The following is a 15775-nucleotide window of genomic DNA, read 5'->3' on the forward strand; positions in this document are numbered from 1 at the left end:
TATTCATGTTAAACTGTGGCATGGTATCTCAGTGTGCTAGCACTATAAATCGGCATCATTCCAGACAGGTACAAGCAGTCACACGACCAACCCCCGGCCCGCGTCCGAGCACAACTGGCCATTCACACAAAAAACACGCACGCACGCTATATAAGTGCAATAATCTTGGACGCGACATTAAACCCCTTTTTACCTCACCTCTGAAACAACCATACCATTTACTCTGAAAAAAACATGCCATACCCTGTTACTATGAAACAACCACGCCATAGAGACACAATTTTATTGATAACCACTTCTTTAATACTGTTAAAAGCAACATTTCGATTTACATCCTTATACCGTTGTCAAGCAAGACTGAATGAGGGACATTGTACATAATATATATAGTAGGTGGAGGATTAAAAGTAGAGGATCAACAGTAACAACAATTGCATACATGAGTGGGATAACATGAGTATATATAAGTGATGACAACAGAAGGATAATACTGTCACAACACGATGAACAGAGAACACAAAGGTGGATGCCAATGGGACAAGAAGCCAATTTAACAGGATAAGTGATTATTGCTTCATGTGTTCATAGTAGGCGGATGGATGAAATAGCCTTGATCTCTGTTGATTGATGGCTTGTGGCGGCGAATATGGACTGCTTCTGTTAGTTTTCTTTTAGTGAAATCATGGAGGTTATTGGATGCTGATATGGTCCGAGATGGCTGACTTACTGTCTGATTTGATGGTTGAGGTTTTGTGCTCTTTGATTCTTGTGTCAATGTCATGATTAGTATTAGGGTTAGTATGGCAACTAAACTGTGAAGATCCGTGGTAGAATAGGTCTTCAACAATCCATGCTTGCCAGTAGAGGCGATTATGCTTGTTGTAGAGCCGGCTAACGGGATCAGGTGGTCAGGCTCACTGACTTGGTTGATGCAGTCATATCATGATTGCGTGGATCAATGCTCATGATGTTAATCACTGGATATTCTGGTGCAGGCTCGATTTTTTACAGTTTTACAGACCGCCATCATAGAGCTGGAATATTGCCGAGTGTGACATTAAACAACAAACAAACAAACAAGTATGGCAACTTACTTGCACACTCCATCTTCAAACAGGATGTTGCCCGAGTGAATGTTGCTGTGTGGTGGAAATCCCTTTTCTTCTAAATACAACAGCCCCTGCAACATGACATCACCTTATCTTAGGCCAACATGACATCACCTTATCTTAGGCCAACATGACAACATCACCTTATCTTAGGCCAACCTGACAACATCACCTTATCTTAGGCCAACATGACATCACCTTATCTTAGGCCAACATGACATCACCTTATCATAGGCCCACATGACAAAATCACCTTATCTTAGGCCAACATGACATCACCTTATCAAAGGCCCACATGACAAAATCACCTTATCATAGGCCAACATGAAATCACCTTATCTTAGGCCAACATGACATCACCTTATCTTAGGCCAACATGACATCACCTTATCATAGGCCAACATGACATCACCTTATCTTAGGCCAACATGACATCACCTTATCGTAGGCCAACATGACATCACCTTATCAAAGTCCCACAAGACATCACCTTATCATAGGCCAACATGAAATCACCTTATCAAAGTCCCACAAGACATCACCTTATCATAGGCCAACATGACATCACCTTATCTTAGGCCAACATGACATCACCTTATCTTAGGCCAACATGACATCACCTTATCTTAGGCCAACATGACATCACCTTATCAAAGGCCCACATGACATCACCTTATCTTAGGCCAACATGACATCACCTTATCAAAGGCCCACATGACATCACCTTATCTTAGGCCAACATGAAATCACCTTATCTTAGGCCAACATGACATCACCTTATCTTAGGCCAACATGACATCACCTTATCTTAGACCAACATGACATCACCTTATCTTAGGCCCACATGACATCACCTTATCTTAGACCAACATGACAAGATCACCTTATCTTAGGCCAACATGAAATCACCTTATCTTAGGCCAACATGACATCACCTTATCTTAGGCCAGCATGACATCACCTTATCTTAGACCAACATGACATCACCTTATCTTAGGCTAACATGACATCACCTTATCTTAGACCAACATGACATCACCTTATCTTAGGCCAACATGACAAGATCACATCCCCTCAAGCTTTCTATATTTTGGATAAGACTTTGAAAAAATACATTTTACTGCACTTCATAAAATCAATATGGAGTTATTTATCTTAAGAGCATGGTATCTGCAAACACTTTGTAGTAGGACCAGACAAAAAAGGGTTAAAAGTCTGTAGTCTGTCTGAAGACACTCACTCACTCACTCACTCACTGTCTGAAGTTGTCTGAAAGAACATTGTGTGCGTTCTGTTTATGCATGGCTGTTTCAATAACATTGTGAATCTGTGTTCACACGTGATCACCTCTTTTTTTATGATGTTTGTTTGTTTGCTTGGTTGTTTTTTTAATTTAATGCCACACTCTGCAATATTCAAGCCGTTTGACAGTGGTCTGTAAATAATGGAGTCTGGACCAGGCAATCCAGTGACTGACATCATGAGCATCGGTCTACGCAGTTGGGATACGATGGCATACATAAACCAAGTCAGCGAGCTGGACCACCCTATCCCGTTAGTCGCCTCTAATGACAAGCATGGGTTTCTGAAGACCAATTCTAACCCGGATCTTCACACGTCACATTTGCTATCAATCAAAATTTTGTAAATATCGGTCTTGAATTCACAGCGATGAAGTGCAGACGACTTGCTGTTTGTAAGCATGAATGGAGGAATCTCCTATGATTCTACAATGGCCTCAGCCTAGTTCTGTTGTCAAGGTGACTATGAGAAGCAGAACATAAGCAGAGTGTGCTGCACCTACCTCCAGGATCTGTCGGCCATACAGCTGGATCTGCTGAAGACTCAGTCCGCGATTTCTCTGACTGTATTTTTCATACCAGCTTTCCGTAAACTTACGCTGAAATGTAAAATATAATAACTAAGAAAAGTTTCAAAACAGGAGGACCTACCTACAGTCCTATTCCTATAGATCTTTCACTCTCTGACTTGTTTGGAATAAAACTTCAGCTAATGTTACTATTCATATGTATAAGATTGCTACGGGAGAACAAAGAGTGGTTTATTCCAATTTATAGCTAAAAAGGATAGAATTATCATAAACCATGCATGTTATCAGAAATGAACGTGCCACTATAACTTGAAAATCTCCTCATATTGCTTGACGATGGTTAATGGTGACGATGATGGCCTCATATTGATGTTCAATAGTGATGTCATCTGGTTTGTTCTATGACGTTTCCATATTTGTAGAAGTGGGTCAGGGACATTTGTTGTGTGTTGATTGTAGTAAAAGTTTCAAAACTGATATTGTTGTTTATTTGTCTTTGTAACAAAACATATCCATTTTATCCATAATAACGGTAAAGCTATTTTTTAGGTTTTATCATTTGCAGAAGCCCTCTGTCTTTTCAACTACCCTTCTTAACAAAACATGGTTCTATCATGACGTCATTTCTGGTGATTCGAAAATGCTGTCGCAACTTCATATATTGGGTGATATTATATTTTTACAGGGGAGTCTCTAGTGAGTTGTTCCCCATAGATGCAACAGGGCAGGGCTGAAAGATTGCATCCAAAAGCGGGAAAGATATGACAATCATTGGGAGAAAAGGTACAGGTAATCGATGTCAGGAGTATGAGAATATGCAGGAAATACCCACATGTGCATAAAATTGACTTTCCGACATTGCCGAGGTCGGATTCTGTTCATAAAATATAACACTGCAGGGAGAATAAACCACTCGGGGTTGCGCCCCTCATGGCTTATTCTTCCTGCAGTGTTTTATTGTATGATAAACAACTCCCACTCGTCATTCATTTTTTAAATCATAGTTTTTAGAATTATTCATTGTTGGTGAATATCAGCAGTCAACAGGGAGCACTATCTGCATGTATTCCATGTGCAGCGTGCGAGTGTGGTGTACCTGGTAGATGACATCCTTCAGAGATCCCCGCATGCTGATTGGCTGGACAGTAATGATGCACATCTGCTCCACCGAAAAGTTTAATTCGGAGATGGCGAACACATACGGGTGCTGCAGAAACAATACATCATCATGTTACCATGGCGACATCATCAGCTGCTGAAAAGTGTATCCAACCTAACTGCTTATTTTATTCAATAATGGAGTGAGTGAGTGGGTGGGTGAGTGAGTGAGTGAGTGAGAATGTGAGTGAGTGAGTGAGTGAGTGAGTGAGTGAGTGAGTGAGTGAGTATGGTTTTACGCCGCTTTTAGCAATATTCCAGCAATATCACGGCGGGGGACACCAGAAATGAGCTTCAAACAAAGTACCAATGTCAGAAATTCAACCTGGGTCTTCAGTGTGACAAGCAAACGCTTTGATCACTAGGCTACCCGACTGCCCCGGACTGAGTGAGTGAGTATGGTTTTACGCCGCTTTTAGCAATATTCCAGCAATATCACGGCGGGGGACACCAGAAATGAGCATCACACAATGTACCAATGTCAGAAATTCAACCCGGGTCTTCAGTGTGACAAGCAAACGCTTTAATCACTAGGCTACCCGACTGCCCCGGACTGAGTGAGAGAGTATGGTTTTACGCCGCTTTTAGCAATATTCCAGCAATATCACGGTGGAGGACACCAAGAAATGAGCTACACACAATGTACCAATGTCAGAAATTCAACCCGGGTCTTCAGTGTGACAAGCAAACGATTTAATCACTAGGCTACCCGACTGCCCCGGACTGAGTGAGAGAGTATGGTTTTACGCCGCTTTTAGCAATATTCCAGCAATATCACGGTGGAGGACACCAAGAAATGAGCTACACACTATGTACCAATGTCAGAAATTCAACCCGGGTCTTCAGTGTGACAAGCAAACGATTTAATCACTAGGCTACCCGACTGCCCCGGAAGATCCATAATGTCGATAATAATGTGAACAGGAGCAGAAATAAACACAGGTTGGAAGCAAATTCACCCCAAATTCTACTTCACTCAATAATGCTTATGGACTATGGATACTAACATACCCATCTGTCGCCTAAGGTTTTTTTAAATCAATATCACTACAAAGTGTGAACTTGTGTTCATGTTGACTCACTCACAAATCTCTACCCTATTAATGTACATCTATTGTAAAATCTTTGAAAAATGTAACCATCAACTTGCTGCAGCTGTCTTTGAGACATGCCAGGGTATAGGAGATAACGTGTGGGTAAACTGGGCTTCTTTATCTCCTAGATGATGGACGCAATAATCTCTCTGAATAGGATACCCACCCTATCGGCTTATAATAGGCCAGTTAGACTGTCGTATTTGAGAGACTACCCCAAGTAGACAGCTGTAATTTGTGAGACAGACCCCATATAGACAGCTGTATTTGTGAGACAGCCCCCAAGTAGACAGCTGTATTTGTGAGACAGACCCCATGTAGACAGCTGTATTTGTGACACAGCCCCCATGTAGACAGCTGTATTTGTGAGACAGCCCCCAAGTAGACAGCTGTATTTGTGAGAGAGCCCCTATGTAGACAGCTGTATTTGTGAGACAGCCCCCATGTAGACAGCTGTATTTGTGAGACAGTCCCCAAGTAGACAGCTGTATTTGTGAGACAGCCCCCATGTAGACAGCCCCACATAAGACAGCTGAATTTGTGACAGCCCCCAAGTAGACAGCTGTATTTGTGAGACAGCCCCCATGTAGACAGCTGTGTTTGTGAGACAGCCCCCATGTAGACAGCTGTATTTGTGAGACAGCCCCCAAGTAGACAGCTGTATTTGTGAGACAGCCCCCATGTAGACAGCTGTGTTTGTGAGAGAGCCCCCATGTAGGCAGCTGTATTTGTGAGACAGTCCCCATGTAAACAGATGTATTTGTGAGACAGACCCCATGTAGACTGCTGTATTTCTGAGACAGCCCCCAAGTTGATAGCTGTATTTGTGAGACAGCCCCCATGTAGACAGCTGTATTTGTGAGACAGCCCCCAAGTAGACAGCTGTATTTGTGAGACAGCCCCCATGTAGACAGCTGTATTTGTGAGACAGTCCCCATGTAGACAGCTGTATTTGTGAGACAGCCCCCATGTAGACTGCTGTATTTGTGAGACAGCCCCCAAGTAGACTGCTGTATTTCTGAGACAGCCCCCAAGTTGATAGCTGTATTTGTGAGACAGCCCCCATGTAGACAGCTGTATTTGTGAGACAGCCCCCATGTAGACAGCTGTATTTGTGACAGCCCCCAAGTAGACAGCTGTGTTTGTGAGAGAGCCCCCATGTAGACAGCTGTATTTGTGAGACAGTCCCCATGTAGACAGCTGTATTTGTGAGACAGCCCCTAAGTAGACTGCTGTATTTCTGAGACAGCCCCCAAGTTGATAGCTGTATTTGTGAGACAGCCCCCATGTAGACAGCTGTATTTGTGAGACAGCCCCCATGTAGACTGCTGTATTTCTGAGACAGCCCCCAAGTTGATAGCTGTATTTGTGAGACAGCCCCCAAGTAGACAGCGGTATTTCTGAGACAGCCCCCAAGTTGATAGCTGTATTTGTGAGACAGTCCCCATGTAGACAGCTGTATTTGTGAGACAGCCCCCATGCAGACTGCTGTATTTGTGAGACAGCCCCCAAGTAGACTGCTGTATTTCTGAGACAGCCCCCATGTAGACTGCTGTATTTCTGAGACAGACCCCAAGTTGATAGCTGTATTTGTGAGACAGCCCCCATGTAGACAGCTGTATTTGTGAGACAGCCCCCAAGTAGACAGCTGTATTTGTGAGACAGCCCCCATGTAGACAGCTGTATTTGTGAGACAGTCCCCATGTAGACAGCTGTATTTGTGAGACAGCCCCCATGTAGACTGCTGTATTTGTGAGACAGCCCCCAAGTAAACTGCTGTATTTCTGAGACAGCCCCCAAGTTGATAGCTGTATTTGTGAGACAGCCCCTAAGTAGACTGCTGTATTTCTGAGACAGCCCCCAAGTTGATAGCTGTATTTGTGAGACAGCCCCCATGTAGACAGCTGTATTTGTGAGACAGCCCCCATGTAGACAGCTGTATTTGTGACAGCCCCCAAGTAGACAGCTGTGTTTGTGAGAGAGCCCCCATGTAGACAGCTGTATTTGTGAGACAGCCCCCATGTAAACAGCTGAATTTGTGAGACAGTCCCCATGTAGACAGCTGTATTTGTGAGACAGCCCCCATGTAGACTGCTGTATTTGTGAGACAGACCCCAAGTTGATAGCTGTATTTGTGAGACAGCCCCCAAGTAGACAGCTGTATTTGTGAGACAGTCCCCATGTAGACAGCTGTATTTGTGAGACAGCCCCCATGTAGACAGCTGTATTTGTGAGACAGTCCCCATGTAGACAGCTGTATTTGTGAGACAGCCCCCATGTAGACTGCTGTATTTGTGAGACAGCCCCCAAGTTGATAGCTGTATTTGTGAGACAGACCCCATGTAGACAGCTGTATTTGTGAGACAGTCCCCATGTAGACAGCTGTATTTGTGAGACAGTCCCCATGTAGACAGCTGTATTTGTGAGACAGCCCCCATGTAGACTGCTGTATTTGTGAGACAGCCCCCAAGTTGATAGCTGTATTTGTGAGACAGACCCCATGTAGACAGCTGTATTTGTGAGACAGCCCCCAAGTAGACAGCTGTATTTGTGAGACAGCCCCCATGTAGACAGCTGTATTTGTGAGACAGTCCCCATGTAGACAGCTGTATTTGTGAGACAGCCCCCATGTAGACTGCTGTATTTGTGAGACAGCCCCCAAGTAGACTGCTGTATTTCTGAGACAGCCCCCAAGTTGATAGCTGTATTTGTGAGACAGCCCCCATGTAGACAGCTGTATTTGTGAGACAGCCCCCATGTAGACAGCTGTATTTGTGACAGCCCCCAAGTAGACAGCTGTGTTTGTGAGAGAGCCCCCATGTAGACAGCTGTATTTGTGAGACAGTCCCCATGTAGACAGCTGTATTTGTGAGACAGCCCCTAAGTAGACTGCTGTATTTCTGAGACAGCCCCCAAGTTGATAGCTGTATTTGTGAGACAGCCCCCATGTAGACAGCTGTGTTTGTAAGAGAGCCCCCATGTAGACAGCTGTATTTGTGAGACAGTCCCCATGTAGACAGCTGTATTTGTGAGACAGCCCCCATGTAGACTGCTGTATTTCTGAGACAGCCCCCAAGTTGATAGCTGTATTTGTGAGACAGACCCCATGTAGACAGCGGTATTTGTGAGACAGCCCCCAAGTAGACAGCTGTATTTGTGAGACAGCCCCCATGTAGACAGCTGTATTTGTGAGACAGTCCCCATGTAGACAGCTGTATTTGTGAGACAGACCCCATGCAGACTGCTGTATTTGTGAGACAGCCCCTAAGTAGACTGCTGTATTTCTGAGACAGCCCCCATGTAGACTGCTGTATTTCTGAGACAGACCCCAAGTTGATAGCTGTATTTGTGAGACAGCCCCCATGTAGACAGCTGTATTTGTGAGACAGCCCCCAAGTAGACAGCTGTATTTGTGAGACAGCCCCCATGTAGACAGCTGTATTTGTGAGACAGTCCCCATGTAGACAGCTGTATTTGTGAGACAGCCCCCATGTAGACTGCTGTATTTGTGAGACAGCCCCCAAGTAGACTGCTGTATTTCTGAGACAGCTCCCAACTAGACAGCTGTATTTGTGAGACAGCCCCTATGTAGACTGCTGTATTTCTGAGACAGCCCCCAAGTAGACAGCTGTATTTGTGAGACAGCTCCCAACTAGACAGCTGTATTTGTGAGACAGCCCCCAAGTAGACAGCTGTATTTGTGAGACAACCCCTTGTTGGACATCTGTAACCCTCAGTTTTGAGGGGTTACCTGGAGGAGGCTGAAGAGATCCTTGAGGACCTTGCTGGTGGCTGGAGTGAAGGGGAGCACCATCTTCAGGTTGCTGGGGATGGTGGTGAGAACACGGTCCACCTTCAGCCGACTGTCACGCACACGGAACCAGTGCTTGTCGATCCTGCTCCCTGCAAGTTGAAACATCAATGTCCACTCAGCATATCACACACTTATAATTCAGAATATCCGTAGCCATTGAGGCCAACACAACACAATTGAAGTGGACAATGATATAATACAAACAGACTTTTAATTTGCCTCCAACATAATTACAATAACTACAGAGAATGAAGCAAAATAATTATTCATCAATCTCGTTGAGGTTTGGACTCGAGCTATTAAGATATTATCAGCATAATATTGTTGATTAGCCTTAAATCTGATCTGTGGGTTGGGCATCTAGACATTTGTTTTGATGCTGAAACACAGACTATGACGAGGTTCAGTGATGGGTTTATCCTGAAGGAGTCAGTGATGGCTGCTCGTACCTAGGTCCTTCAGCTGCTGGACGTTGTCATACTGGGGGTGAGATCGCAGGTAGAACTGGCAGCTCATGAATGCAGAATCTGACAAAGAAACAGAATGTTCATTCAACATCCACATGTAGCCTGATGACAGCAACCTGACAACATCCTTACAAGTGTAACCCGACAACAACAGCATTCACATCAACATCATTGGGGAAAACTGGACCAGAAACTGGACCAGAAACTGGACCAGAAACTGGGAAAACTGGACCAGAAACTGGAGAAACTAGACCAGAAAAGAAAGCCATAGAACTTACCTCTCACTGCTGTTATTTTCTGCTGTTTTTCTCTCTCCATTTTCTCCGAGAGGGCAACATCATACTCTCCGATCCGTTGATACGGAAACTTGTACCTGTTCCTGGAGGAAGAAAGCAGTATCCATGGTAACATAAAACCGAGAAAACAGTGAAGCTTTGTCACACTATCATGTGTGTGCAAGGTGCAGTGGGCGTGACACAATCAGGATAGATCTACCCAGTGTGCAAGGAGCAGTGGCCGTGACACAATTAGGATAAATCTACCCAGTGTGCATAGTGCAGTGGCTGTGACACAATCAGGATAGATCTACCCAGTGTGCATGGTGCAGTGGCAGTGGCAGTGACACAATCAGGAAAGATCTACCTAGTGTGCAAGGTGCAGTGGCCGTGACACAATTAGGATAGATCTACCCTGTGTGCATGGGGCAGTGGCCATAACACATTCAGGAACACTAATGATTTACAGTTGGCAGTGTCAAGTATGGCAGAATGGATTTAAAAAAATTACGTTTTCACTGCTCATTTTCTCTAGTAATTAGCATTTGGTGTAACATTTATTAAAGAATACATCTAAAGTAAGAATCGATACTGTTTACTTTAGTGTGTGATTGTGAGCTATACTTGTATTGAGAAGCAATAAATCATGATCCATCGGTGTATCGTTCCACTACTAAGATCATCCCAGGGCAGAATCAGTCATTTGAAAGGGGTAGATCTACCCAGGGCAGTATCAGTGACATGATCGGGGTGGCTCTACCCAGGGTAGAATCAGTGACATGATTGGGGTAGATCTACCCAGGGCAGTATCAGTGACATGATCGGGGTAGATCTACCCAGGGCAGTATCAGTGACATGATCGGGGTGGCTCTACCCAGGGTAGAATCAGTGACATGATGGGGACTCACCTACACTTGCGGACACAGCACATCAGTGACATGATCGGGGTGGCTCTACCCAGGGTAGAATTAGTGACATGATCGGGGTGGCTCTACCCAGGGTAGAATCAGTGACATGATGGGGACTCACCTACACTTGCGGACACAGCACCAGACAATGACAGCAATGATGGCCACCAACGCCAGTCCACCGAGGATCGGCACCTGCAACAGATGACACGATGTACTCCCATCCTCTTTACATTACTCTTAAACACATATTCATAACATTCTTAGTTCGCATGTTAGGCTTTGGGGGCTGTGGGGTAGCCTAGTGGTTAAAGCGTTGCTCATCAAACCGAAGTCCCGGGTTTGATTCCCAACATGGGTTCAATGTGTGAAGCCCATTTCTGGTGTCCCCTGTTGTGATACTGCTGGAATATTGCAAAAAGTGGCGTAAAACCATATTCACTCACTCATGTTAGGGACCCGTAAAGCCCGGGGTAGAATTGGTCTTCAAGCAACCCATGCTTGCCGTAAAAAGCGACTACCGGTATGCTTGTCGTAAGAGGCGACTAACGGCATAGGGTGGTCAGACTCGCTGTCTTGGTTGATGCATGTCATCGATTCCAATTGCATGGATCAATGCACAATCACTGGATTGTCTGGTCCAGACTCCATTATTTACAGACTGACGTCATATAGCTGTAATCATGGTAATATTGCTGAGTGCAGCGTTAAACAACAAACCAACCATGTTAGGATTTGGCTGACGTGTACAAATTTCACACAAAATGGTCTAGATCTGGCCTGGACACATAACATGTGATGGACTTCCTCCATTGCAAAATCGTATTATTGTTTTTGAAACAAAGAACCGCCATTATCCTGATTATCCTCCTGTCCTATCCAGTGTTCAGGCTGACCACACACACTAGGGAGGCATCAAGGAACTAAGGCAACCTAGGAATCATCTAACAAGATTAATACTGAGCATAGGTCATGATAGATATACAAGATATAGACATAGGTATTGCATGGTATAACCTTAATCACTGTTAATATATATGAATTGACTTTCTCTTTATGTGAGTTAACTGGAGTATGAACCTTAGAATGAGAGCCAAACTGTATATGAATGTCAGTTTTGCAGTCATGTGGCCAGCCTCTCTTCCAAAGGAAAAGCCATATATTGTTTCAAACTTTAAATAAAAAAATTATATTCAGTCACATGTTACATAAAAAGAAATGAAATCATCATGTTACCAGTGTTCCTGCTGGCTTTTGAAACCACCAGTCCCAGAGGACTGCAACTCTAAAAGTTACCAGTGCAACTCAATTTTGTCAGTCCCAGAACAAATGAAAATCATATGAAAATTACCTGATTTTAATTCTTTCAACATCAATTTCAATGCAGTGTACTATCATGGCTGACAAATTCAGTGACGTCATTTCTGAAGTAACTTATTTAGATTTATACGTCATTCAATTCCAATCTTCTCTTTTTTACTCTGAATATTTCACTTTAGTTCAAGACTAATTCACTACAAATAGATATTAAACCTCAAAACAAAGCGACATATTATCTCTTTGCATTATTTCCTCGTTCGAAAATATAATTTAAAGACAATCGTCAATGTTTTGTTCAACAACAAAGATTTACAAGATCCCTGATTTGACAGTCCATAGGGACACAAGAATTAATTATCCAAGCCTAATTTTACTGGTAAAAAACTGGTAATTATCGGTAAATGGGAACACTGGTTACAAGTGTCTGTACTGTATAAGCAATGCATCGTCTATGTATACCAGAACCATGATAACTACATAATTCTTGGAAGGAGCCAGAAAGAGGCAGTGAACACAACCTGCCTTTATTCATTGTTGTCTAGCTTATTAAATCATGATAAACAAGGACCACTGGACCACCCAGCATAATTGGTTGAATAATTGGTATTTCCAAAAGGAATTTTGGCTTATGTAACCCTAGGTTTCTGTGGTGTTGTTGCCTTCTATCTCGCCACTTACTGGGGTTGATTGAACTGCCGGCCCGTTGGCCTGTGTCCAGTTAAAATGGCTTGCTGACATATAAAGTCGATGGCAAGTCAAACTTTCACCCCTTCTCCAAGTATGTTTAATTTATTCAATGGGACACTGCTCGTAAATTTTGATGGAAATATTTAGGGGGCATGAGGTCGTGTAAATGGTTAACTCAATAAACATCTCGGCACAATGACACAACCAACAGCCATTTTGTAATGTTGTATACAACATCCTTATTTGCTCATAAATCGCCACGTTATGAGGCAAATTAAAGCCAACATTTAATCTCTGAATGCAGGAAAATATGTCTTAGGGATGAGGAGTTCTAAATGTTTCAGAGCCCCCTGGGTAACTCTGTCGTGGCCTCCAACATTCAGTTGTAGACCAGTTAGTTTGGAGAAGGGCAGTAACTTTTGAAAGGAGCAAAGCCTGCTGGCTACATACAAATTTGTAGTTAAATCTACCCCTGCACATAGTCTCACCACTCCTTGGGATAATGTAACTATTCAAATCATAAGCCAGGTTTGCTTGTTCCAGTCCATTTATTTAGATATAAGGAGCTCTTATTAAAATAAGATCCTCCAACGTGTTCCTGGGCAGCCTGTCAGACATGTGCACAATACTTTGCTGGAAGATGAATGGAGGAGTCTGGCTGCAATTTTACAACAATGTTATAAGTCTTTGTGATCCCAGTTTCCGAGCTAGAATGAGGGATTTATCTAGGGTTCTTAACTAAGTGCCCTTGGCAAGCAAATTAGGAAAAACACATTATTTTATTCAAAATTTGGATTGTTAAAGTTCTTATTTCCCTAAATTCTATGATATTTAAACACTGCATTTCCTACAATATTGCATTACTAAACATTAAACCTCTTCCTTTTTCTGTTGTCTGTGAAATGCAAGTCACTTTTACAAAGCCATAACATTACTTATAACTATTTCAACATGAATTAGGACATTTTTAATTCCAATTTGGGAATTTATACCGACATTTGCTGCAGACTAGTGGCCAAACATCGACCTCTGTGCCGGCTGAGATAAATACATGGAGAGCCTTCTTGGTCAGTGATGGGTGTCAGACCCCGCACCACTCTCTGACAACCAACCATAAATCAGTCATTTGGCATTGTGCCAAGTTCGTTTAAGAGTCCCAAATTCTTATCATGTTTATTTCACACAAACAAATCTTTCTGTCAGAAACGTTAGAAACTGGCACTAGTCCTGTAGTCCTTACCAAAGTGCTCAATAATAAAGGTATCCTAAGGACGAGTAGAAATTGGCCCATTTTAAGTGTTTTGTTATATGTTATCATTATAAGGACTAGTGGACAAAACACTGTTAGTTTCTAACCTTGTGTCAATCTCCAAACTCAATATCAACGTTATAAAACTCATCCTTCCCAAAACCGCACCTCAACTTCACCCTATCTATTACCCAACCCTTCCTTCCTGTGATCCTCAATCTAACATTAAGTTTATCTGTCAAGCATGAAACATTTATTGCCTAGTTTGATACTCCAACATTGTTCCATGTACAAGTGATGTGGTGCTATCACACACAGACTTGTTACCTGTGCATGTCAATGATTTGTTTGTTTGTTTGTTTGCTGTTTAACGGCCCACCCAGCAATAATTTAGTTATATGATGGCGGTCTGTAAATAATCGAGTCTGGACAAGACATCCAAGTTACTGACATGAGCATCGATCCACGCAATTGGGATACGATGACATGCGCCAACCAAGTCAGCGTGCCTGAACACCCGACCCCGTTAGTCACCTTTTACGACAAGCATATAGTCACCTTTTATGATATGCCTGGGTTGCTGAAGACCTATTCTAACCCAGATATCAAGCGAGGTGTTGGTGAGCCGATCAATAAACCATTACATGTGTTAGTTGCTAGATGTCAAACTTCACATGGCAATCAAAATACATTGATTAGATTGTTGAATCCTACTAGAGATAAGAAAACTTGCACCAGAAGGCATGGCTAGAATGTAACACTAGCCTGGGACTAGTCTATATTTTCCAATTTCCCCATTGTTTTCACATTACAAGGGCATTTTATCTTTACCTGGGGTATTAAAGATGTTGAGTTTAGTTCTAATCCTGGAGGGGGTAGGTGTCATGGAGGAAGTTGATATTTACAATGTGTATGGGGAGTTAGAAGACATGACGCATTTCCTAAAGTGCTTGGCCATGTTGACTTTGAAAGTAGTGTAGCGTTCATAAAATTTCCGAGGCCCATGATGGGATTCGAACCTCAGACCTTCTGATCAGAGGTCGGACGCATTGTCCACATGACCAAAGAGGTTAACCCCGTCAGCAAGCTGACAAGGTAAGGAAGTCATCTGTGGGATGAATCCACACCTTGCTACATACTTCCCCGTAAACAGAAGGCACATCCCGGGCGGCACAGTAGGGTGCTGAGACTTATTTTGCTCAAATTTAATAATAATGTGCTCAGGCGCCACCTTGGGCTCCAATGTAGCGGCCATAAAATTTCAGTGTCCCGTGGTGGGATTCGAAGGTCGGATGCCTTGTCCACATGACCAAAGAGGTTAACCCCGTCAGCAAGCTGAGAAGGTAAGGATGTCATTTGTAGGATGACTCATTCTCACCTACACACTGGTACATACTTAGAGATGTTGAAAGACAACGGGTGATGAACCAAGTCCAACTACTGTTGGCACCTGTTTTGTGTCTTGATGTGACCATATATGAGAGAGTATGTGCATGGGTGGCTTCCTGTGTTGATTGTCAGTCAGCAAAGAGGCAAATCCATGCAAAGCTGGCATTGCTGCAGCCTCTACCAGTGGTAGATGTGGTAGATGTGTCACCGGCAGCCTTATTTCTACTTTTATCCATCTTAAGGCTGTGCCTCCACTGTCTACATATAACACCTAATTCAGTAGCTTCTACCTGTGACGTCATGACAATTTGGATGTAAGTCAATTGTCACTGTCAGCCTAGTAGGATGGTTGACAGCAATCAACACCTTTCTGATGTTATGTTTCTTGTTACAGGTAAGCACTCCCCTTGTATAGGAATAATACTAATACCACCACATGTATATATACTGAACCACAAAAGAAACGTCACCATG

General features: G+C 43.2%; 1 protein-coding gene across 1 annotated transcript in view; it reads right to left on the minus strand.

Annotated features, from left to right (window-relative positions):
• Positions 1-15775, minus strand: part of LOC139444844 (slowpoke-binding protein-like) — a 33952-nt gene that overhangs the window by 13647 nt on the left and 4530 nt on the right. The window contains exons 2-8 of the mRNA XM_071225823.1: positions 10778-10851; positions 9752-9852; positions 9456-9533; positions 8944-9095; positions 4037-4147; positions 2914-3009; positions 1095-1180 (exon numbers count right to left, since the gene is read on the minus strand). Of these exons, the coding sequence (XP_071081924.1) occupies positions 1095-1180; positions 2914-3009; positions 4037-4147; positions 8944-9095; positions 9456-9533; positions 9752-9852; positions 10778-10851 (698 nt within the window). The remainder of the gene's footprint in view (positions 1-1094; positions 1181-2913; positions 3010-4036; positions 4148-8943; positions 9096-9455; positions 9534-9751; positions 9853-10777; positions 10852-15775) is intronic.

The sequence above is a fragment of the Haliotis cracherodii genome, unplaced genomic scaffold, assembly GCF_022045235.1.
Source record: "Haliotis cracherodii isolate W230 unplaced genomic scaffold, xgHalCrac1.p SCAF_6, whole genome shotgun sequence".
Taxonomy (NCBI): Eukaryota; Metazoa; Mollusca; class Gastropoda; order Lepetellida; family Haliotidae; genus Haliotis; species Haliotis cracherodii.